Here is a 23,473-nt window from a genome sequence, read left to right as displayed (position 1 = left end):
GAGGCGATCGGACAATTGACGGAGGGGAAAGTCGCCCGTGACTCCAACACGTGCTCCAACGCCACTCGACTCGGTCTCCACTTCTTCCCGTGACGATCTCCAACTATTACTCTCGCATTCAGGATTTAATCATAGATCATACTATACTAAAGTATGTGAGACGACGGACGAAGAATATTCCTGGTCACTCCAGTCCCTAAACTCAGTCATGCCGCTCGCATATTCATTCCCCGGAGTCGCCGTCATCACCGGAGCTGGCGGCACAGGTATGCTCCACGATCACTTCTACTATCTTATATATAACTGTAGCACTTTCAACCGCAAACATAACGTCTAACATCATCCAGGCATCGGAGCAGCCACAGCTCGAGCATTCGCCCAGGCAGGATGTTCAAACATCGCAATTACAGATGTCAACCTAGAATCTCTCGAACAAACCCGACAATCTATCCTCACCACATACCCCAACACTCAACTAATGGCCCAAGCAGGAAACGTTGCAGACGAACAATTCGTTGAATCCTTTATGGGCCATGTAGTCGACACGTTCGGGCGCATTGACTACGCAGTCAACTGCGCAGGGATTTTGGGGAACGCACAACGATCGACAGAGACGACGACAGAAACCTTCGATCATATCAACAACGTCAACTATCGAGGATCCTTTCTCTGTTCGCGAGCAGAGTTGAAGCATATGCTCCGGCAAGATCCCCTTCCAAGCCACGACCCCGATCGTACCCCGCAACGAGGATCGGTGGTCAACGTTGCCAGTCAGTTGGGGATTGTTGGACGGCCTAGCGCTCGTGAGTGTGGACCTACCCTAATATGGTAAACGAGTTCCGTACTGATCATGACAGCCGCATACTGTGCTTCCAAAGCTGCTATCATAGCCATGACTCGGTCGGATGCGATAGATTACTCGAAGGACAATATCCGGGTGAATTGTGTCTGTCCCGGCGTTATCGAGACGCCCATGACCACATACAGCGAGGAGGTCCGAGAGCGATTGAAGCCGGCCGTCGATATTGCTCCGATGAAGAGAATGGGGAAGCCAACGGAGGTTGCTGATACAATCTTGTTCCTATGCTCGACGTTTGCATCTTTTGTGCAGGGGCATGCGCTTGTTGTCGATGGAGGGTATGTCATTAACTAAGGAATAGTGTAATGTAACTGGAAATAATCATCTTGACCTCTTAGGTACTCTTGAAGTACGTGTTTTTCATTCTAGCTGTTTTCTTAATCTCTTTGCGATGTTTACGTAGACCCTTGCACTTGTTTTACATGGGAAGACATACCATCAAACTAGCAGCAAATAACAAAATTCATTAAATTCCCCTCATACTCTGGTATATCCAAACAGTCGTAAAGCGGTCTATGCATACCATCTATATCTCCTAGACAGGTCCTCATACACCTTCCTTCCAGTTAAAATGCGTCTCCCACGCGCGCCCAGCCCTCAGAATCTTCGACTCCTCCCACAACCCCCCAACGATCTGCATACCCACAGGCAATTTCATCTGCGGGTCATCCTTCGCGGGCGCAAAACCCACGGGTATTGACATGGCCGGCTGGCCCGTGACATTAAAGATAGCCGTGTTGATCGTCAACCCCGAACTCGGCGTGACGGACTCGATCGGCAGGCCACGTTTCGCATTCCTCGGCGCAACAACCGGCGTCGTGGGCATGACCACCACGTCGAATTTCGTGAACACCTCCTCGTACAGATCCCGAAGTTTGCGGCCAATGTTGCTGGTCTTGCTGTACAGGTCGGGAAACCGAGAGGAGAGATAGAGTCCGTTGATGATGACATTCTTGGTGGATGGGAATGCGCGCTGGAAGCCCTCCTGCGTCCAGGGGAGTCGTTCGCGCTCCATCTCAGTCATGTAGAGACCCCGACGGCCTGTGGCATGACCGAGCAGGCTCTGGGAACCGGCGATGCGTTGCTGGATGGTCCAGATGGCGGGTCCGTGGAAGTGTTCGGGGATGGACACTTCTTCAATCGTGGCGCCGAGCTCGGTGAATTTTTGAATCGCATCCTGTACGGTTTTCTTCACAGCGGGGTCGACCATGCTGTGTTCGAATCCTTCTGTGAGGATGGCAATCTTGAATCCATCGAGTCTGGTGGACCCGGTTTGCAGGGTGTTGGCGTAGAGCGTCGATCCGTGCTTGGGGCTTCCCAGGCATCTGTCGTCCATTCCGTCGTAGCCGCTGATCGAGTCCAGACATGCGGCTACGTCGAGGACATTTCTGGCTAGGGGTCCGGTGTGGTCATTGATAGCATCACCGCTGCTGATCCCACTGTAGGGCACCAGACCGAATGTGGGTTTAAGCCCGACACCTGGAGATAAAGAATTAGCATTATTCTGGAACAGGAGGAGAAAATCATATCGTTCGTTCACATACAACCACAAAATGAAGCCGGCACACGGATACTCCCCCCTTGATCACCACCAATAGTGATATCCACCAAGCCCGCAGCAACCAAAGCAGCACCCCCGGAAGTACTACCCCCAGAAGAATACCCAACAGCGAAGGGATTCTCAACCGTCCCCTGCGCACTCGTAAACGAGGAAGTCGAATGACACAGATTCTCACAAGTCGAAGTCCCCAGGATATCGGCACCGGCGTCCAAAACCCGAGTCACGACGGTTGCATCCGAGACGGGCGTCCAGGACGGAATGATATCGCTTCCATGGAATTGAGGCACACCAGCCACAGCGATGTTGTCTTTCAGACTAACTGTCTTCCCCGCAAGAAGACCGCCGTTCGCATTGCCCTTGATGAGGTACTTGTGGGCCCATGCTTGGCCTAAGACCTGTTCTTCGGGAGACGGACGCCGGACATTTTGACGGGGATAACGATCCAGATCAGGCAAGGGTTGATAGTCCGGCATGTTCGAGACCGTCTCGGCACAGTCGTGTACCGCTGCTAGCAGCGTTTGGAAGTCATCTTCTTCGTCCGGTTCGACGGACAGGCCTACGGGTCGGAGAAGATCCTGGACATCGCCTTTTTTGACCGGGTTATTCCTATCGCGACAGGTAAGCAAAGGACATTCTCAAGAAAAAAGAGACTTGAACTTACTCAGAAATCGACGTGAACAGCACCGACATGGTGATGTAGCGAGCGAATGAAACAAAGTGGCAGGCTGCTGTGGGTGTAAAACAGTAAGTAGTAGAGGCCGTCAGCGACAATACAGCTTCGTACGGGTCATGAAGGAAATATATGTAGAAAAGTAGGTCGCATTTTCAGTAACCAAAGACCCCATCATGTCTCCAATATCATTAGAGCTGCATTTACATAAGAATGGACAGAATCTCCATCGCCATCGCCATTTTTCGTCTGCCGCTTCTCCAACCCCAACTGCCAAGCCCACGGGCTCTTATCACCTCTGTTGGAGTAGGCATGAGGCGACTCCAACGTGGCAGGACAGGATCGGCGAATATCAGAATTCTAGCCATTTAGTTTAGTGCCTTTAGTTAAGACTAGCCGGAGACCGTCCGTTCGGTGGATGTCAATTTAGCATGGTTGAATCCCGCGTTCATCTCATGGCGATGGGTCTCCGAAGCCGCCCGGGGATTGATAGCGAGCCGGTACAGAGTAGATATTCGTTAATTTAAGCAAGAACCTATTACTGAGGAAAAAGTGTAGTTTTCTTTTCAAATTCTTCTGATTCTCAATATTAAGAAACGCTTAGACATTCGAAATGCACGATCCCTGCCCCGAGCAATGATCAGAGGCCCGACCGTCATGCGGTAATTTCAATAGGTAACTAATCCCGAAAGCCGCTCTTGAAGATACTGCCGCCATGAAACCCCCAGGAGACAGGCATCAAAGTGGTCTTTTATAAATAAGATAACTAATGGAGGGAGTCTCTTTTTTATTCGCCATGTTAGTTATCGCACCCTCCAAACTACAACGAAGTGTTAGGGCTCTGCTAGTCTCATGACCGAAAGAGGAGGACGCAAGGGGTCAATCCTTGCTATTGACCAATTCATTCAATTCGCAATGCTGTCTCGGCTGAGCTAGTAACTACTTAAATGGACAGGACAGCTAGCTCATAGAACATGCACAATCGGCTGTTTTCCCCCTATCGTATATTTTGACTCATTTGCCACTGAGTCGCTGACATCACGACCTCCCCCGAGTACTACACCTAACGTTACGTGTTAATTTATTCTTCCACAACGAGAAAAATGCAATGTATGTTTATTTAAAGTAAGCTTCTTTTCGCTCCCACTAGAGCATCTACCTGCTATCGACCACTCCCTACTCCATCCTCGATGATCACGCCAGTCTTCTACAACGGCAGGGTCATCCCGGTCGAGCATCAAGTACTCCAATTCGTGGTTTCGACCGAGCCCGATCGCTCCTCCAATGGGATATTTCTGTGGCATCTTGAGCTTCTAGAGGCGCGGGGTACGGACAGAACCTGCCAAGTGTGATCGCTGATTAGTCCGTGGGCGTTATCAGTTCGTTCGTGTGGATCCTGGACTCCAAGACTGTTATCAATCGACCTTGCTACATGAGGTAGAGAGACGGTCCCTTATCGATGACAGCCAGGGTTGCAGGCTGCTTATCAGGGAAGCCAAGGAAGTTAGAGGCTGATCTCAATAGCATATATAAGATAGACGGCATACCACGCCAATGATCCTGGTTTCTGCAGAAGCCCTGGTTGATTTATTCAGTTCCCCTTAAGCAGATCCCGTTCTATCATGGCGACTTCTCCCGATGATACCAAAGACTTCAAGATCGCGGCGGGTAGTCCGCCCCCGGATGACATTGGCATTGCCAATTCTGAAGAGATCAAAGGTGGAGATGACCAATATGAGGTTTTCAAGAGAGGGGATGGCCAGGTCGACTTCCGGACGGTGAGCTGGATCCGCGCATCGGCCATCTTTCTCAAGAGTAAGATCCTCACCGGCAGTTGGATTGCACTTTAACAGATTCTGACGCATCACAGTGCTCTTTGCTACTGGCATTCTCTCCATCCCGTCGGTTATGTATGATCTCGGTGCCTTTCCGGGAGCCGTGAATCTAGTAGGCTGGTGCCTCCTCAACGCATACGGAGCTATCATCCTGGGAGACTTCCGCAATCGGCATCCCCAGTGTCACTCGGTGGCGGATATGGCTGGAGTCATCGGCGGGCCTATTGCCCGGGAAATCGTGGGATCCATGTTCATCGTTTCCTATGTGATCACGGCCGCCTCCGGCGTAATCGGCGTCTCGGCTGCCTTCAATGCTTTATCGCTTCATGCTATGTGTACGGTCTGGTGGTCAGTCGTCGCGACGGTCATCATCGCTGCATTCGCCAGCGTCCGAAAGTTCTCCCACATTGGATGGCTCACGTGGGTTGGCTTTTTCAGCGTCCTGGTGGCAGTTTTTATCATCGTGTATGCATGCAATCCCCTCGCTCACCGTGAGGTTAGTATATATCCCAACTGAAGACTGACAAATTCAACCTCTAGTATCGGCGTAACAACCCGAGATAGGCCGGCCGTTGCCCCTCAGACCGGAGACTATGACTTCGGTTACCGCGTCATTGGTCATCCTACCTTTGCAGCCGGCATCACTGCCGCAGCGACGATCTTCGTCTCCAGCTCAGCTACATCCGCCTTCCTCCCGGTGATATCAGAGATGCGCAACCCCAAAGACTACCCCAAAGCGGTATACCTCAGCATGGGTTTCGTGACGGCCTCGTACCTCAGTTTTGCGCTGGTGATCTACCGCTGGTGCGGAAAATGGATCGCCGCTCCATCGCTCGGCAGTGCCGGCCCAACGGTCAAGCGAGTCGCGTACGGCATCGCATTACCAGGCCTGATCGTCAGTGGATCTCTGTACGTGCATGTTGCCGCTAAGTATCTCTTTGTGCGAATCCTGCGCAACTCGAAACACCTGCAGTCAAACAGTCCGACACACTGGGGAACGTGGCTGAGTTGTACGATTATTCTCTCGGGGATCTCCTTCGTGTTGGCTTCTGCGATCCCGATTTTCACGTATGTATTGGCGTTGGTGGGGAGTCTTTTCTTTGCGCCGCTGGCAATCAGCTTGCCGGGGTTGTTGTGGCTGTATAGTCACGACCATTATCGACGGGGGAATGTGATGCGGAAGGTAGTGTACGGTTTACATGTCGGTATTGTTCTGCTAGGGGCATTCATGGCTGTCGGCGGGACGTATGGGGTGATTGTTCAGATCATGGATGCTTATAAGAGCGGGAAGATCGACAAGGTGTTTTCTTGCGCAGATAACAGCGGATCGGTCTAGATGCGAATGCAAAATTAGCGATTTTGATTACCTCGTTTGATAATTCCAGGTATTTGTGAGATTATATGATTTTGTACGACTTACTGCCAGGCGATATACACACAGAAGAGGTGATTTAACCGAGACATCAAATAAACCAGCAGGGACAGCGGTAGGACTGAGTCACGGTATCCCTTGCTTACTTCTCCTGCAGGTTAGTTCAACAGGGAAAGTGCCCCAGTTCAACAAACCGGAAAGTTTTCCTATGCAAAACGTACAGGATGGGAAACGGATCAAGTGACTGCCATAATCCCATCATCATTGTATTCATGATTTATGTAGCGCATGACCTCGTTGGCCTTAATCTTAATGATCATTGCATGACCCGGACCGATATGCAGAGATGATAATCCTTCAGCATCGGACAATAAAACTTCGAATCTCGGTCCCCTCGTTGCTTTGCGTGTGCGGAATCCGACAGGATCCCGAATCGCTAGCACCAATCGCTCCGACGGTTTGGTTACGGGCACAATCGTCGTCTTCGAAGAGCGTCACCGTACACAAGGGCTGTGTGAATCTCCCAGGAATATATGCTAAACCTCCGCCGTTGAGGATAGCGCCCCGACAAAGTGTGCTCCCATTTCCCGAAAACGTGGTAACTTCACCCGTGCAGTGTTGGTTCTGAAATATGTTGAACTCCCATGAAGCGTTTGGGTTGTGGTGTTGCTGTTGGATGTTTGATGAAGTTGCAGCGACAGTCTGTAGGAAAGAGAAAAGGATAGGAGAGATTGCGAGAATGGGTTTCATGGAGGTTGTATAGGTCTAGTCGGTCGGATGCGGCGGGTTTCGATTCTATTCGCTCGATTGCGATGGGCAAATGATGTGTTCGTGCTGTAGGTACAAAGTTTGCTTAGTACGTCTTCCAATATATTTGTCAGTCCAAGAAGCACTGAGAGCCGACCTGCACAAGAAGAGAATCGATTTTCAATTAATAAACGCCGACTCGAGGTTTGGTAGTAATTCAGATGCAACCCAGAAAGAACCGCACAAAACGCTTTCGGAGTGAAATAAGGAACGCTGAATTAGGCTACTTAAATGAAGATTTGTGAAAGGCCGGAAGCAAGGGGCATCACCCGCACCCATTAATGTCATTTCCCACTCACCCAAGAAAGTCTTCTTCGTTTTGGTTCCCTGATTCTGTACAGACCCTAGCGTCAAGAAGTAGGTATGTCTTAGGTTTCACTCAAGCCACACATCATTGGCTGGGTTGGGTTCGGTGAATATTCGTCTCATTCGCAGCCGATTTCTTGTAGAAAGAGGTCTATGTTGCTGGAGATGTCGTCCTGGTCTAGTTCTGGTTGGGCATTCCCACCAGCACTATGGTAGTCCAAAACTTCACTGTAACTGCAAACCTGGTCAGTTGACAAACTTGCGGAGTAAACTTGGTTGCACCAACATCATGAATCTCCACGTATCTTTGGGCAGATCGGCGTCATTGAATGACCAGTCGAACTCCTTTTCTGCCGCAGGTTCGTCGTTGGGATCATGATAAGGCGCTAAATAGGGGTGCTTCAGAGACTCCTCGGCAGATATTCGCTTTTCCGGGTCAAATACTAGCGTCTTCTCAAGGAGATCGACGGCTGTTGTACGATATAAGCTAGGGATACCAAAGACGCCTCGACTATGAACGAAGTGCTTACCATGATCATCAAACCCCGAAAACACATTTCTCAGCTGGTGCGAGCCTTTCTTTGGCAATGAATTGACAAGCCGTCGCGTCTAGCACTTTTGGTCAGCATTGCGGATTATAAAGTCAAGATCTGTCACGTCCAAACAAACATTTGCGCTCGTAATCCTCTCTATTACTTCGTCTGGAGGATTGCCGATAATATCAGTGATCAAGTAGAACTGGTTGATATGATCCTTCCCGGGAAACAGTGGTTTGCCCCGTAGCATCTCGGCGAAGATGCAACCCACGCTCCATATGTCGACGGCGTCATCATATCGTTGCCACGTTAGCATGATTTCGGGCGCCCGGTAATATCGCGTTGAGACGTAGCCCGTCATCTGGGGTTCCCTGACGCGAGCCAAGCCGAAGTCACAAATTTTCAGATCACAATTCTCGTTGATAAGCAGGTTACTCGGCTTGAGATCCCGATGGATCACACCGGCTGAGTGTATGTATTTCAATCCTCGCTGTAAACAATTAGACAAAACCAACATACATTTGTCTGCATCAATGGGAGCAATACCATTATTTGATACATAAAGAACTGTGCAAATCTGGCATCCAACGGTTTCGCCCTCATTAGTTGATTGAGGTCTGTCCCTAGAAGCTCCGTGACTAGGTATCTACAATCCCTCGTTAGTGAGCCGCAGCTATTTACCCGCAACACGGGATGAAGCTGGATGTGATCAACCATACACGTCTTCTAGGGGCGAAATGAAGATATCCGATAAGCAGATGAGCTGTGCATCGTTAGCATGACAACAAATCTAAGCCCTTCTCTTATTATTCAGGCACATACATTCTCGTGCCGGAGTTGCTTCAACAGCTTAACCTCTCGGTAAGTACGCTTAGCAAGAGCCGTACTGGCAAACGGGGTCATCATTTTCTTGATGGCCACATTTTGCTGACCGATTAAATCATATGCGGAGCTGACGTGGACAGGTTAGTATTGCCCAAGAGGGGACTGTTCAACGAGGCGCGTCTATCCTCAGGGGTGGGAGAAGGGAAAAAAGGGTGAGAATACCAGACAAGCCCAAAGGCACCCAGACCAACGGGTTGCACGTTTGCATATCTAATTGAGTGTTACCCAAGGGGATCCATTGTAAACCACGTCCTTTTCAGAAGGAAGAATACCTGGTGGTGGTCTCGAAGGTCGTCCCCAGGATCTCCGATCGACTGAATTCGGCCATGCTGAGTGCTAAGAAAAAAAATCAAGGCTGATGATGTAAAACAAGTGGGCTAATACTGAGAGGCAAGAACGCTAGGATGATTAAGATATTAAGGAAAGGCAAACGAGATGATCAAGATGAAACGGAGGCAGAGTTTGCCTAGGAAGTATCTTCCGCAGTGTGTGAACCAGGTACCATCATAGGCCCGGAAGAATCCAGTGAGGGCGGCAGTTCTCACAGACTGTTCAGTCAGCCGTTCCTTCCGGTCTGTTGTTAGTTTAGGGGGAAAGGCCCGGACAAAGACAGGGGAGGCAGGGGAGGGGTGAAAGGTGGAGGGGGGTAAGATTAGGACTAAGGGTAAGGGTAGGGAAGCCAGGTGGCCAGGAAGCCAGGAAGCCTGGGAGCCTGGAGAATGTGGTGGAAAGGCAGAAGGTGGACAAAGTGGCCGAGGGAGACCAAAAGGTGGGCTACTGAGGCTTGCCGATAAAAGAGACTGGCCTGGGCGAGTATAGATGCCATCCCGCCCTCTGATTGGCGGGATGAGATGCCAGCCAGCGGCCGCTCAATCAAGTTAATCAAGGCAGCGTAACCACACCTTTTTATTATTTTCTCTCGCCGTATCCACCGCCATCGCTGCGGGTTATTGGCGGAATGCCTTCCAGTTGATGCTTACCTACAGGTTCCGGAGGTATACCTTACTTACGGAGTAGCTAGTATGTGGCCATTGACACTCGGTCTGGCTCGCCTACGGTGAAACCCTCTCTGCCTCAGGCATACATCAGATACGGCCTTTCACCCGCCAATAAAAGGAGTGGAGTCAACCAGTTCGTTATTTTGACGGATTTTCCTAGACTTTTAAGTAATACTGTCAATCCCTTTTTGGGAGGCTTTTAATTGGCTCTCCCAAAGAAAAAAAAAAAGAAAAAAAAAAGAAACCTCTTCTCCTCGCTGTCTCACCTGTCGCCATAACCCTCCTGTCCACTCGAATGACTCCGACTACCGATTTTCGGTCTCCGAGACTCCCACCAATCAGTCACTATCGTCCAGCAGGTTGACTGGTGGCCTCGAGGGTGCTGGTGCCGGTGCTTTGGGCATCATCGAATCGATTATTTTCAGGAGTTGCTCGTCGGCCTGCTGCGCACCTCCATTGGCAAATTCCTGATACCGTCTCAAGGCTTCTCTGCGAGAGCCATCGACATCGACACCTATGTTGGGATGTTTAACAACTGGGGGAGGAATTGGACGTGTCGACTTCGCTGCGGGCCTGACCGTTCCCTGGGAACAGTCGCAAGAGCAGGTATGGGTTGACGCGCAAGGTTTAGCACACGGGTGGCCACATGGCAATCTCCTGTCGCAGTCTCGGTCGCATCCAACTTGGTCATGCGCAAAGCTAGCGAAAGAACTGGCTTAATAACCGGGTTGACGCGGAATACAGGGGATTTTGCTATGCTCAAACTTACCTGTGACATCGCAGAGGACACTTATGCCCACAGTCTAGCAGCCCGCCACATTCATAATGGCACCCGCCGTTCGTTCTATCCCATTCTGACGGCTCTTCACCTCGAGTCGTTAGCGAGATCCGCTGAAACACACAGATTTCGGATATGGACGAATACAAACCCTGGATAAACACCTTCCTGCCGTGCTTGACACATGTTAGGGGCAGATAGAACCCCAGGCGCCGCGGTTGATCGGTGCCCATGATGTTAATGACTCTCCACCATAACGGATCTGCACAAGCAAGCGACATGGCGTTTCCGAAGATATAGAACCCCCTTTTCGCGCGCGACAGAGCTACGCAGACCCTGTTTTCGACAGACAAGAATCCGACAGTGGACTTGCCACTGCGCACGAGTGACAGGAGAACAACTTCGTTCTCTTCGCCTTGGTACGAGTCAACCGTCACTACATTCACGTAATGACCTTGAAGATACGAGTTGCCTTTCAGTAATTTAAGCAACCTCTTTCTCTGGCCATTGTAGAATGTAAGGATGGTAATGTCCTCGACCCGCGTCCCGTTGAGCACAAGGTGAACGAAGAAGCCCACGACCATATTCGCCTCCGCCTCATTGAACTTTGATGCCAAGCTATCGCTGCTTTCTGGCCATTTGTGAGAAAAGAAAAACGACCGCATATCGCCCATGCCAGGAATGCCAGGGCGATTCTGGACGGACTCGTGGTCTTGCAACCCGCCATAGATCGGTTCCAACAACGCGCGTATCTCGGGCGCCATACGCCTTTGTCTTCTCAGCGTAGTATATTCTAGGCCGTTGTGGAGAAGACGCTCGAACATTGAGACGTCCAAGAAGAACGGATCGCCCTCAAGATCCTGGACTGAACAACTTCCCTTGAGCTGCTGGTGATCGCCAACCAGAATCAGCTGTTGGACGGACTCAAAGCAAGCGGTCGTTATGGGTGCCTCGATCGCCTCGGCTGCTTCTTCGATCAAAATGATTCTTGGGTTTACGGTCGAAATTAATCCCCGGTACTTGCTCAGGCCTGTGGCTGTCACCCCAATGACTCTGGCATCCTGGAGAATGTGATGGTCTCTTTCAAATTTGCCAATCTGAAGATCTTTTGTAGTCTCTGTGTAAACGGCAACTAGTTTGCGAAACGCCTCGAGAACCTTGGCTTTGGCTGCTTTTCTTAGAGCATTGTAGACAGCCCCCCGCGCTCTAACTGGTATCTTCCAGAAGTCATGGGACCTGAGGTATCCTTGACAAACTGCATCGGGCAACGAGCTGTCCTGGCCGCAATACCCTTCTTTTAAGGATATGAACTGGCCTTGGAGAACCTCAAAGTCGTCATCATCTATTCCTTGCTCGGCTTCAAGTTCTTTAAGTTGCTCGTATTCAAGATCGACTTCGTCCTCGGCGAAGCCGAAGTTCTCCGTCTTGTAATCCACCTCGAATTTCACCACTTTCTCGCCAAGCCACACAGCCAGCGGATCAACGTCATCCTTTCGGCCCGAGCGGATCCAGCCTTTGGCTCCTTGGACAAGTGCGTTGGACTGCTCTTGGCTTAACAGTCCGATTTTAACGAAAAAGGAAGACGGAAGTGGCCTGCCTGCATTCTCGGCGTTAAATGCTTGCAACAATTCTATCATCGGCAGAACCATACTCCTCAACTTTTTTCTTGCCGGTCCCATCAAGCCCCCTTGAACATTCACAGACGGTCGGTTTTGTCGAATGGAAAATAGTGTCCTCTTTTTGATCTCAATATCGGTGCTTCGAGCTCCCACCCGGATGTATCGCTTCTCGAAGCTTGATATGTACTTCAGAAGCTGGTCCAGCGCGTGATTTGTTTGAGAAGATACAATGATCGGAGGGTCATCAGGTTTCATATTTGCAAGCATGATCCTTAGCGCCACAACCGATACATGTGTCTTTCCCGTACCAGGAGGGCCCTGGATTATGGAGAGGCGTTTCGTGAGCATCTGCTGCAAGGCTTTCCACTGGGTGGCGTCGAGGTCACCGATTGGCTTTCTCGGCCAATCCCTGAGAATATCAATTCGACCCTCGTTGCCGGAGTTTTCAACATCCGGTTGTATATCAACAATCGGACTCTCTTCCACGTAAGCGGGGGCATCGACATTTGTTTCCAAGAGGCAAATATGCTCGGCTAGGGGAAACCTAACAACATATGAGCCGCGAGTCAGGAGCAGAGTGGAAAGCGCGCATAGTAGGTTTCTTCACTTACCTTTCCTGACTCATTCTTTGAAGAGCTTTCATAGTATGTCTTGTGGATTCATAGTACCCGTTCTTGGCTTGGACCATGATCCATTCTTTTTGAGAATCAAAATCCGCGTCTTCCGGCCGCCCAAAAAACAAATCAATCTCGGGGGGCTGCTGCTTCACGCCTTCCAAGGGCCTTGCTGCAACAATTGCCACGACACATTGACTTTTGAACGCGTCGCTCGCCGGCGACAATGCGACAATTGAGCCACTTCTCAGCCGTGAAGAATACTCCCAAGCAATGTTCTTACCCGCCCTGATAGTTGAAAACCGGATTCGAAAAGCCAGACCTCTCTGTGCAAAAGTGGTGCCGGTGATGTAGACCTGCAGTGAACGCTGGGGATTAGATGGTACTCGCGCTGCTAAAGCCATAGCAGGGAGTCTGACCTTTTCATAAATCGCTACCATCTTTGAATCTTCCATGCTCGGATCCTCTCTGACATAGGCAACTGCATCCCTCAGAGGAGCAATGGCGTCCTCCCTAAGCAGCTCATAATGAGCCTCTAGGTACGCACTTTCGGATCTCCAGGGACCGATGATCCGGTTAGGTATCAAATCAATGCAATTGTTTGAGTCGATGCTCAGGATTTCTTCCGTGGATGGAACCTCGGGTTTAAGAAGCCATGGCTCGGCATCTTCAAAATCGGGCTGATTGAAGTATTCTCTCACGTCCAGATTCACAGGCCCAGCCGAACCCGTTGTTAGCCGCGAAAAATGGTCATGAAGATGCTTTGAAGGCAACCCGGGAAGAGATTCATTGGTTGAATCCATCATGTCTATTCCTTGGGCTACTGAACCAGGGCAGCTCACAGGTCTGACTGATGATAGAAAGTGCTAATGATTCGAGGTAATGGATTGTGAAAGTAATAGTAAAAAGAGGGCTAGGGGAAGTGGGATGGATGAAAGAAGAATGAGCTCAAAAACAACATGAGTGAAGGAAGAAAAGATGTGGGAAGAGGAGGCAGGAGGGAAAAGAGGGGAGGGGAGCGTTTGCATTCACGGATGCGTACATGAACGTTTGAGACAGTATTCACGAAGTGCGCCACTCAGCCAAACTAATCTACATCTTGAACCTTGTGAAACAGCACTATCAGAACATCTCACTTGGTGAAATAATCGTCTTTCATTCCTGCTGTTTTGCGGAAGAGGGCTCAGTGCTTTGTGATTATTATAACTTCTTTAAAGGTTCAATCTTGGTGTGAGAGGGCAGTGGTTAGACTGATGCCATGAAGTACTGTGTACTCTTGGTATTCTACGTGTTGATACATAGAGGGCATAGCTAGATGGATTTAAAGCTCATGGTTCACAAGAGTAAAGTGAAACCAAGACTATGATCAGGTGAATCCAATGTGCTTTCACATCTGCTGCTATCTGGCTCTTTGTTCCCCAGGTGTGAGGCATGTGTTATTGAATTTGGATGAAGAGGGATCAGCGGTGCACGTTGGATGGAATAAAATGTGCCAGTCATCTCAGGGAAATCTCAATTTATTGCCGATCAAGATCGAAGAGGATCTACAGGTAAAGAGTGACAGGTGATGCCTGATTGATGCCTGCTTCATGCCTGAGGTGTCAAAGGACGTGAGCGGACTAACCGGAAGGGAATGGCTTTCTGCCTCAGGCATCACAGAGTGGGAAACGTGACTGACGTCGGGGAAAAGATGCGGGCGGAGGTATGGAGAGGTTCATTCACACTTTCTTTGTCGTTTGATGCGCCCCCATTCTCCTATATACATTATACCCCCGAGTCCTATCATTCACCTCGACCCTCTCGCCCTCGAGGACTATTGTCATTCGATATGTACCCCTAATCCACAATAGTTATTATACCGTGCGCCATACATTGAAACGCTAGCTCTCGCTCACGATTGAGCCAATTCAGGGTTATTATTAGTCGCGACACATTAGTCTCCTCTTATATATATCACACTACAGTGTGCTTAACTTTGCATCTCGGGAAGAACTGAGATTTAAACGCCTCTCTCCTAGGAAGATGGCCTCGATGGAAGAAGGCGACGACCGCGATCTTGCAGGTGAGGGCTCCTTGAATGTTCCGGCTTTGGAGTGCTGAATGCTGACAAGTATGGTTTGGATAGGATCGCAAGACGGAAGCTCGGACAATGAAATGGAAGACACACTCAGGGATGCAGACGACGGTGGGAACGATAACGATGCCGATGCCGACCAAGACGCGGATCAAGACCCGGACAGCCCGTCAAACGCCAGCCATGTATCCGATAGCGCAGGGGTGGCCGCGCAACCGAATCCGGACGTGGAGATGACCAATGTTGGTCCGACAAATCTCACCTCCGATCCGATATCTGCGCTTCATCCCAGCGTGCGGCCCGAATGCCTGACTGCCTCCACGTACGACATCGTGCCTACGACGGCCGCGCCCCATAGTACTTCGATCAATGCCGTGACTGCCACGGCGGACATGAGATGGGTGTTTAGTGGAGGATCCGATGGATATGTGCGGAAATTCAACTGGGTTGACTCGATCAACAGCAAATTGATGCTGACCGTGGCGCAAAGACATCCGTTCGTGGACAGTGTGGTGAAGGCGGGGGTTCTGATGACATATTGGGAGAACATGGACGGGAGGCAGCTTTCGCCGGTGTATTCATTGGCAAGTCAAAGCGAAGGCCTGTGGTTGCTGTCCGGTCTGGAGTCGGGCGCTATCCGGCTACAGTCTGTGCGCCACGACGAGGGCAAAGAAATTGCGCTGCTACATGAGCATAACTCGGCGGTCTCGGTGTTAAATTTGACTTCCGATGAGCAATCACTGCTGTCTGGAAGCTGGGATAAACGGGTATTCGATTGGGACCTAAACACCGGACAAACGAGGCGCACGTTCGGATCCAGTGCCGGACAGATCTCTTCCCTGGACATACGGCCAGAATCCAGCCTCCCGATTCCTAAGGAAACGCCGGAAGATTCGCAGCCTAACGGGACCTTCTCATCCAATAATCAAGCTAGCGATAGCAATACCTTCAACTTTGGTGACAACTCCAACGACCAAGGCGCTGCGGGAGACTCGTCGAACCAGCAGGCAGGCTCGCCAGCAGATTCATTGTTTGGCGGGGCTGATTCATTGTTCGGTGATGGAGACGGTGCAGGCGGAGAAGGCGCGAACACATCGGGAAATGCCTTTGGGATCGATGAGGATGATGAGTTCGGCAAAGCTCTCGCGAATGGCGTTCTTCCCGACGCAGATGCGCCAGGTGAAACCGACACGACAGGTCAGCCGAATGGCGTCGCTGAACCGCCTGCGAATTCCACAAACGCCGGTGACGCAAACGTAGACAACGCGAATGCGACCAACCAACCTTCAGAGTCTCAAGGCGCCGATTTTCCCAACGGCACATCACAGCCTGTCGTTAACGGGCTCCCTCACGCCGAGGACCTAGAACACCCCCCACAAACCCAGGACTCTTCCCAACCAACACAAGCGGACTCTAATATCGGGCCCGATAATATTTTCCTAGCTGCCTCAATCGACGGTATCATTCGCGTATGGGACCGACGACAACCGGACCCCGTTTCGCGCATTGTCCCTCGCAACTCTCCGCCCTGGTGTATGAATGCATGCTGGTCTCCCGATGGCAACTATATCTACGCCGGTCGTCGAAACGGAACCGTCGAGGAATTCAGTCTTCACAAGGGCCTCCGGGATCCCGAGCGGGTCTTCAAATTCCCCCAAGGCAGCGGGCCGGTCACTGCTTTGCGAGCAATGCCTAACGGACGACACATTATGTGGTAAGTTTTCCTTCAACATTCGTCCTCTCAACCCATCCCATCATTAATCCGTGCTCGTTCATCCAGTGCATCCCACGACATTCTTCGATTATACGACCTCAAACACGAACAAGTCGCCCGCCACTCGACCGTCCCATTCCTCATCATCCCCGGCCACCGCACAGGAACCGTTTCGCAGCTCTACGTCGACCAAGCCTGTCGTTTCATGGTCTCCACGAGCGGCAACCGAGGCTGGGAGGGCAACACCACCGAAGTCCTCCTGGGATACGAGATCGGTGTCCCACGATAAATCTTTCGACGGCGCATTCGCACCCACTGTACACTATCTACTACTATTTCTATATACCATGGTGCAGATTCCTGTTAGCCGATCTTATTTCCATCGCTTGTGCTGGTCGTTTTTCTTCCTTCCTTCCTTCCTTCCTTCTACTAGACCTAGCTGTTTGGTTCCTCTCTCATGGCTAGTCTTCATCTTCATTCACCACTGTCTTCGAGATGGGGCGATACCCGCGTGGCGTTGCTTTTCTAAGGTACTTCTATGTATCACTGTTATGCTGACGATAGCGTTATAATTGGACCAGGACAATACAATTAGAAGATATGATTTGATGAGTTTTATGCTCCAGGCTCCAGTCGATACTATGATCGGATTGGATTCGATAATGACGTAGACGCGGTTTTCTTAATCATGGTTCGATCGAACTGCCACTAATCATCGTGGAGATCATATATCATATATGCATTTATAAGCTCTTGATACATCAGAACAGAGACAAAACCGGGGGAAATATACTACACCATGAACACCCACCAGACACAAACCGGACATGTACATCATAAAAAGATCATTTACCAATCACCCCAAAGCCCAAACCCGAAGGAATACTAACGAAACACCACCAGCAAGCAAACCAAGAAACCAAAAGAAAAAGAAGAAAGGCTACAAATCATCATCATGCACGTCATCAAAATCTAACCCCTCACAGACTTGATACTGCTGGGCCCTCCAAGCGCCAAACAACGGGTTCTTGGCCCACTTGACATGGCCATCATCGTCATGTTCAAAGACGACATACCCGGGCTGCGGGTCAGCATCATCGTCCTCATCATCCTGCGGAGAAGAACGCGCTCCCTCGGGGCCCGTGACTAACCGCCCAAAGCCCGGCAGCGCCACATTCGGCACATGGCCTCGGGCCTCGACGTGCCCGTTGCCGACATTATTGACAGTGATCAGATAGACAGGGGGTAAGGTGGCGTCGCGGTCAGCTCTGAGCGGCATGGGGATCCAGGCCTCGTTGTTGAAGGATTCTGTGCGAGACGGGTCGTGGCGCAGAGGCAGCGGGCGTGAGAGGAGCACATCGTCTAGCTTTCCCGTGTCGAGCAGCATGCCCGGATTCTGGACGTACAGGACGCTGTCGTACTGCATGAACTGGATCTGGCCGAGACGTAGCAGCTTGGTGTCGGTGGGAGCGTACCCGGCGGAGGTGGCGGCTGTCATGTCGATAGGGAGAAGCCAAATGCCGTATTTGAGGCTTGCGTCGCGCAACAGGGACAGTGCGGTCGAGACGGGCTCGGAGAGCTGGTTGGTGGCGGCCATCATGTCCCATTCTTGCGGGTACATGAAGAGACGGTCTTGGACGGCGGTGCCGTTGGAGGCGAGCTGTTTGAAGAACAGGATGGCCGAGCAGATGTTGGATGGGTCGGGGTGGGAGAGGAGTTGGAGATAGGCGTAGTTTCCGCCTGTCGGGGACTGGGTGTGACCACTATCGTCTGGGTTGTCGTCGGAGACGAGATCGGATAAGAGGCTTCGCTTTGTGCCCTGGAATGACGATTCTCCTGATCCGTGGCCTATCTTGGGCTCTGGGGGCGCAGGAGGACGAAGCGCATGCTGGATGTTTCGGACGGATTGTTGCTGTAGCGTGTATCCGGAGAGAAAGAGGAGGATGGTGAAGATGGAGATCACCCCTGTCGACAAAATGACTGAGACAGTGGAGGAAGTCAGAAGCACCATGATTTAGATCGACTCTAGGGTGTCTGCATTGGTTGGTATGTGTGATGTCTTGTCGGTCGTCCCAAGTATGTGAGTGTGTGTACTGAGTAGATGCTTAGTATGTAGATGCCTTTCTTGGCGTGAAAAGCAGCAGCGAACTCGCAGATATGCAGATCCCCGTTCAATTGTAATCCTTCTCTTCAGTGATACCAAATCAATCTCGTTAAGTCGTAAATCATGCAAGAATCAAACAAACAAGAAGGATGATGTCGCTCATGTTTCAGCGCGGGTTCGTTTACTCGACGGTTGTCGGCGCGACTATCGATAAGCCGTGTCTTGGCACTGTCATCTCGGTCTGTCCGTCAGGTCTTTTTCCTTCCTCTCCACCTCTCCGACCACGCCAACTAACTGCTGCCACCACCACCACACCACACAACCATGGCATCCCACCGTGCCGATGCCAGCACCTTACTCGACAACCGCGGTTACAAAGGCCCTCTAATCCGCGGCGTCAACCCGGCCACGCTCTTCGAAAAAGCCGTCCGCGACCGCATCACAGACTCCTACTACTGGAAAGAGCAATGCTTCGGTTTAAACGCAGCGACACTATGCGATCGTGCCGTCGAATTGACCGCCCTCGGAGGCACGCACGGTGTGGCTGAGAAACCCACCCCGTTCCTGTGTCTCGCGTTCAAGCTCCTCCAACTCAACCCAGACCACGACATCGTGCTCGAGTACCTGAACTTCACGGACCCTTTTGGCGAAGATGACGAAGGAGAAGGAGAAGGAGGAGAAGGGGAGGGGGCGCATACTGGCCTCAGCCCGGAGGAACAGGCGCAGCGCAGCGTGATGAAGCAGAAGGGCGACTTCAAGTATCTGCGCGCGCTGGCGGCCTTCTATATCCGGTTGACGTTTGACGCGGTCGACGTGTACAAGGCGCTGGAGCCGCTGCTTCTCGACTACCGGAAGCTGAAGCGAAGGATGGGTGACACTGTGGTCTTGACGTACATGGATCAGTTCGTCGACGACCTGTTGACTAAGGATCGTGTGTGCGGTACCAGTCTGTGGAAGCTGCCGTCGCGGCAGCAACTGGAGGACTTGGATCTGTTGGAGGAGCGTGAGAGTCCGTTGGCGGCAGAGCTGGAGGAAATGGACCGGGAGAGCGAGGACGGGGAGGCGAGTGAGACGAAGTCGGCGAGGAGCGCGGGCGATGATTGAATTCTCGGTCGTCGTTTGGCGCGGTTTTTCGCCGGTATTAAATCTTTGTTGGCTCGGCAAGGTCAGAATGGGCTCTCTGGCACTTGCTTTGACCTACAAACTCGATAGGTCGTTCCTTTCTTGTGGAAAGGCGACTCGGTGGCCAAATACTTGCGCGCCTCCGCACAGGCTGCGGCCACCCACACTAACGTCCCATGCTCCACCGGCCTGTGTTAGTCGGTTACGCTCGAGGCGATCGTTCCAACATGGGACGCGCGATATCACTTCGCAAATCTTGATACTGAGGATGAAATGATGTCTGTCGGAAAGGCGCGTCCATCCTTTTCGGTTGTTGGGACGATCAGTGTACTACAACAATATCTGGATATCTAACCCCGACTTATTGCTGATTATCTATACCAATTTGGACCTTGTGCTTTTTTTTTTCTTTCGTGATGTCATTCGCGCTATATCTCGGTTACAATCAGATTTCCTTTCTGCAAGCAAAAGCTCCACTTAATCCATCAAGCACTCTATGTATGATACCCTTAATACTTCATCAGAACCCTTGCTGTCGGTGCCATTTGTCCTGCCAGCCCTTGAACCACGGACTATCTTCCAGAGTAGCCACCTCGCAGCCCTTAGGCACCAGCCCATTCTCCTCTTGCTCCTTGACCCACTCTTCCAATTTCGGCAGAACGACGTGCTCCACGTGCCATGTACTCTTGTATTCCAGCAAATTCTTCTTACCCTTCGTCAGTATCTCCGCCAAGAGCGCAGGTACGCGCGGCTCGTCACGAAACTCCGTCACGGGCGTGAAGAGCGCCTTGAAGTTGAAGACAACAGCCGCCGAGAGGGGAAGACGCCGAAGAGTCTGCCAGTCGACTCGCAGATGACAGTCTTCGAGGCAGAGGCTCGGGTCTTGAGACAGCCTGAGCGCCTCGTGAGGGTCGTCTTTCGGCATGTACAACGGTTGACCTACTTCCAGGCCCCAGGAGCCTCTTTGGATCGGCTTATCGGATGGCATTTTCTTGAAGAATCTGTGGGAAGTCTCAGTACAGATCACATTTAAGGTGACTTTCCCTCATCTAGGGGCCATTCGGTCGAGCAGAGGGACACTACCGATCCATAGAGAATTGCATTTTCTCTCTATAATCCGGAATGGGCTCGTGGATTTCATGAAGCTGAAGACCAATCTTGGTGCCCAAGTTCCAGCCCAACGCAGAGCAGATCACTCCCGCACGCAGAAAGTATTTGCTGGTCTGGTCGTCTCGCAACATGATGCCGAAGTCTTCGGGGATGTTGTCAAGTAAGATCTCCAAGGGGTGTTTGGATCGGACGTCTTGCGCTGTATCCAGGATTTTATTATGAAGGATGCGTTTGTCAGACAGGGAGAAGTACTGGGGATAGCGAGCGCAGACAAATTGCAGAACCATTTCCATAAGTTCCTTGCATGCTAGCTCGGAGCCAGGGAGAGCTCCCAAGACAGAGCTTCCGTGTTTCGCGTACAGTTCTTTGCGCTGTGCAATGCGCTGCTTGTAGGTGTTCTCGAGCTCGATCCACCAGTCTAGTTCCAGTTTTGTGAGGGCTGCGGTATGTGTAAGATCAGCTATCTTTCACCTTGTCCATCGACAATCATGTCCGTCGACCCCGACAGGGGAAGAAGAGGAAACATACACATAGTCTGATGGTAGGCCCATCTGAATGGACGGTATGGTCTTGGTAGGGCTTTGTCGATATCAAATTCGAGGTACGACTGGGGCAAAGGCACGCCGCTTAGCTCCGCGTAGTCCGGAAAATCGCCCAAGGCCTTGATTTCGGAAAGCGAGAATCCCATCGGGGTGTATTTTTCATCTTCACAGGTCCGGTAGTCCGTTGTCATCGGTAAGATCTGCTCCCGAACCTCTTTTTCGTCTATCGCCCTGTACGATACACCTTCCATCTCCATGCTGGCCAGAACATGTCGGCGCTGGGGCGGGAGAACATCGGCATGGTTCGTTTTCGATGCAGCGTTGGCAGACGATTTGTTATTGGGCGATATCGTCCGCGGGGGAGTTGCGCTTGATGACGCTCGGCGATGATGGAGGTTGATTCGACGCCAAAATGATTTGCCCTGAATTCCGTCGACAACAATGCCTAGTCCTGTCAGTCCGATCAGAACGAGGCCCAGGAACCAGAAACTTTCTGGCAGATTCAAGGGAAACATGGTTAATCATTCCATAAGGCGAGAAAATGGATTGTTGAACGGTTGTGAATTGTTTGACAAGAGACGGTGCCAAGAGAATACCAGAGCATGCGAACGTTCAAAAGCAAGGACCGTGTGCTTCAGAAACAAGATCGAAGAGAATGGACAGTTGAAGGGCATTCAAATACTGGTCACAAGCAGGGCACAAAGAACCACCCTCGCATCAAATAACCCTAGAGGGACCGCAGAGCAAGCTATCCCGGATCAATCGCATAAAACGTCCCTTCAAGGTAGCAGTGACACGAGCGCATTAACCCGGTCCTGATCGGTGGTGCGGATATGACGATAAGAGCCATGGCAAAGCTTCCTGATACGGCCACTGTCCTTATCTTGAATGCCTTCTCGTGGGCGTACCGATCGACCTCCCAAGGTCAACGTTAGGGTGCAAGGACGCGGCATGTAGGGGGAGGTTGGTTCGCTAATTGGTGTTATACATCGGCGTTTAGACCTATAACAGAGCATTATATCAAGGTCAGCTGGTACTGCATTTGTGGCACTACATCTGGTCCATCATTAGAAGGAAGACAATGTGGTGGCTTTAATCCTGTCCGGTACGTCAGGATTCTGCTGCAAAGCAATTAAGCAAAGAGCCCCGTGGCTGGACGCACGTTCATCTTTTAATACAGCTTTTTGTAGTTCATCGAGTTCCCTCTTCTTTCTAAATAGGCCTATATGAGCTCAATCAGCGAAAGGTACCCTCTCCAGGCTATGCAGTGCTATGCAGGAAGTGAGGGGGGCTCACTTACCAATGCATAACCTACAGCTAGTCAACACTGTTTGTGATTTGTCCGATCTTTTTGAAGCGACGTAACAACCACAGATAGGAGGAGATCAGCGAGGGTCAAGTTAACTGAAGGGGAAAAAATAGAAGGGCCTCCGCATTGCCCGAAAGGGTAAAATTGTCCTGTTCATTGACGAGGGTCACATGTCTTCTATGTACCTCAGACTCTCCGTCTAAGCATCAAGTTGTGATCAACTTGAAATTGGCATTCAACAGTTCCTAAACAGCCGACACCAGCGACTTTGTAGTAGTGCCATACCTCATACTTTGGTCGCCTTTATCAACCCGACGATATGATAGAACGATAGTCCTCGATTTCTGTAGCCTCTAAAGGTTGGGAACTAACTCTTTGGTCCTATATAAGCTCAAATCCACAGTTGATATTTGAATTAGCCATTGTTCATACCCAGAGCCTAAAAGCCGATCCTTATACCAAACCCTCAAACAACAAATTCACAAACTCTCACAATAGATAGACAGATGAGATCCTCAAATCCACCCTTCTCGAAGCAAACTAACACACCCACAGCTCTCCGCCCACAAGACTTATACCAAAGCTAAACCAGGAGCGTTAGCATTATCTGCACATCAGAGTCAAACGCAGATACGATATAAACTCTACATCTAAGGAT

The 23,473-nt window shown here is 50.9% G+C and overlaps 8 protein-coding genes across 8 annotated transcripts; 4 read left to right on the top strand and 4 right to left on the bottom strand.

Annotated features, from left to right (window-relative positions):
- Window positions 1-208: 208 nt before the first annotated feature.
- On the top strand, window positions 209-1,207 carry KD926_008780 (SDR family NAD(P)-dependent oxidoreductase; the record flags this gene model as incomplete). Its single annotated transcript, XM_053105026.1, has 4 exons — window positions 209-266; window positions 348-803; window positions 858-1,137; window positions 1,198-1,207. The coding sequence occupies 4 exons, from the start codon at window positions 209-211 to the stop codon at window positions 1,205-1,207; spliced, it is 804 nt and encodes a 267-aa protein (XP_052960335.1).
- A 199-nt stretch (window positions 1,208-1,406) lies between these two features.
- On the bottom strand, window positions 1,407-3,110 carry KD926_008779 (putative amidase; the record flags this gene model as incomplete). Its single annotated transcript, XM_053105015.1, has 3 exons — window positions 1,407-2,338; window positions 2,404-3,026; window positions 3,082-3,110. The coding sequence occupies 3 exons, from the start codon at window positions 3,108-3,110 to the stop codon at window positions 1,407-1,409; spliced, it is 1,584 nt and encodes a 527-aa protein (XP_052960334.1).
- A 1,602-nt stretch (window positions 3,111-4,712) lies between these two features.
- Window positions 4,713-6,261, top strand: KD926_008778 (putative neutral amino acid permease; the record flags this gene model as incomplete). The annotated part of the gene is made up of 3 exons (XM_053105004.1): window positions 4,713-4,905; window positions 4,961-5,345; window positions 5,466-6,261. The coding sequence occupies 3 exons, from the start codon at window positions 4,713-4,715 to the stop codon at window positions 6,259-6,261; spliced, it is 1,374 nt and encodes a 457-aa protein (XP_052960333.1).
- A 1,268-nt stretch (window positions 6,262-7,529) lies between these two features.
- Window positions 7,530-13,646, bottom strand: KD926_008777 (putative DEAD box helicase involved in nonsense mediated decay; the record flags this gene model as incomplete). The annotated part of the gene is made up of 11 exons (XM_053104993.1): window positions 7,530-7,644; window positions 7,697-7,880; window positions 7,941-8,019; window positions 8,080-8,436; window positions 8,493-8,592; window positions 8,666-8,709; window positions 8,769-8,898; window positions 9,327-9,405; window positions 10,176-10,343; window positions 10,759-12,770; window positions 12,838-13,646. 11 exons carry the CDS (start codon window positions 13,644-13,646, stop codon window positions 7,530-7,532), a joined length of 4,077 nt encoding a protein of 1,358 aa, XP_052960332.1.
- Window positions 13,647-14,862: 1,216 nt separating this feature from the next.
- Window positions 14,863-16,917, top strand: KD926_008776 (WD40 repeat domain-containing protein; the record flags this gene model as incomplete). Its single annotated transcript, XM_053104983.1, has 3 exons — window positions 14,863-14,902; window positions 14,966-16,628; window positions 16,695-16,917. 3 exons carry the CDS (start codon window positions 14,863-14,865, stop codon window positions 16,915-16,917), a joined length of 1,926 nt encoding a protein of 641 aa, XP_052960331.1.
- A 651-nt stretch (window positions 16,918-17,568) lies between these two features.
- On the bottom strand, window positions 17,569-18,639 carry KD926_008775 (uncharacterized protein; the record flags this gene model as incomplete). Its single annotated transcript, XM_053104973.1, has 1 exon — window positions 17,569-18,639. One exon carries the CDS (start codon window positions 18,637-18,639, stop codon window positions 17,569-17,571), a length of 1,071 nt encoding a protein of 356 aa, XP_052960330.1.
- A 417-nt stretch (window positions 18,640-19,056) lies between these two features.
- On the top strand, window positions 19,057-19,836 carry KD926_008774 (PRP38 family protein; the record flags this gene model as incomplete). The annotated part of the gene is made up of 1 exon (XM_053104963.1): window positions 19,057-19,836. One exon carries the CDS (start codon window positions 19,057-19,059, stop codon window positions 19,834-19,836), a length of 780 nt encoding a protein of 259 aa, XP_052960329.1.
- Window positions 19,837-20,374: 538 nt separating this feature from the next.
- KD926_008773 (heme-dependent oxidative N-demethylase family protein) lies at window positions 20,375-22,021 on the bottom strand (the record flags this gene model as incomplete). The annotated part of the gene is made up of 3 exons (XM_053104953.1): window positions 20,375-20,855; window positions 20,938-21,403; window positions 21,493-22,021. The coding sequence occupies 3 exons, from the start codon at window positions 22,019-22,021 to the stop codon at window positions 20,375-20,377; spliced, it is 1,476 nt and encodes a 491-aa protein (XP_052960328.1).
- Between the last annotated feature and the right edge of the window lie 1,452 nt (window positions 22,022-23,473).

This window comes from Aspergillus affinis (genome assembly GCF_023601865.1).
Source record: "Aspergillus affinis strain CMG 70 chromosome Unknown NODE_5_length_567868_cov_86_340925, whole genome shotgun sequence".
Classification (NCBI taxonomy): Eukaryota; Fungi; Ascomycota; class Eurotiomycetes; order Eurotiales; family Aspergillaceae; genus Aspergillus; species Aspergillus affinis.
This window is presented reverse-complemented; position numbering and strand designations above follow the sequence as displayed.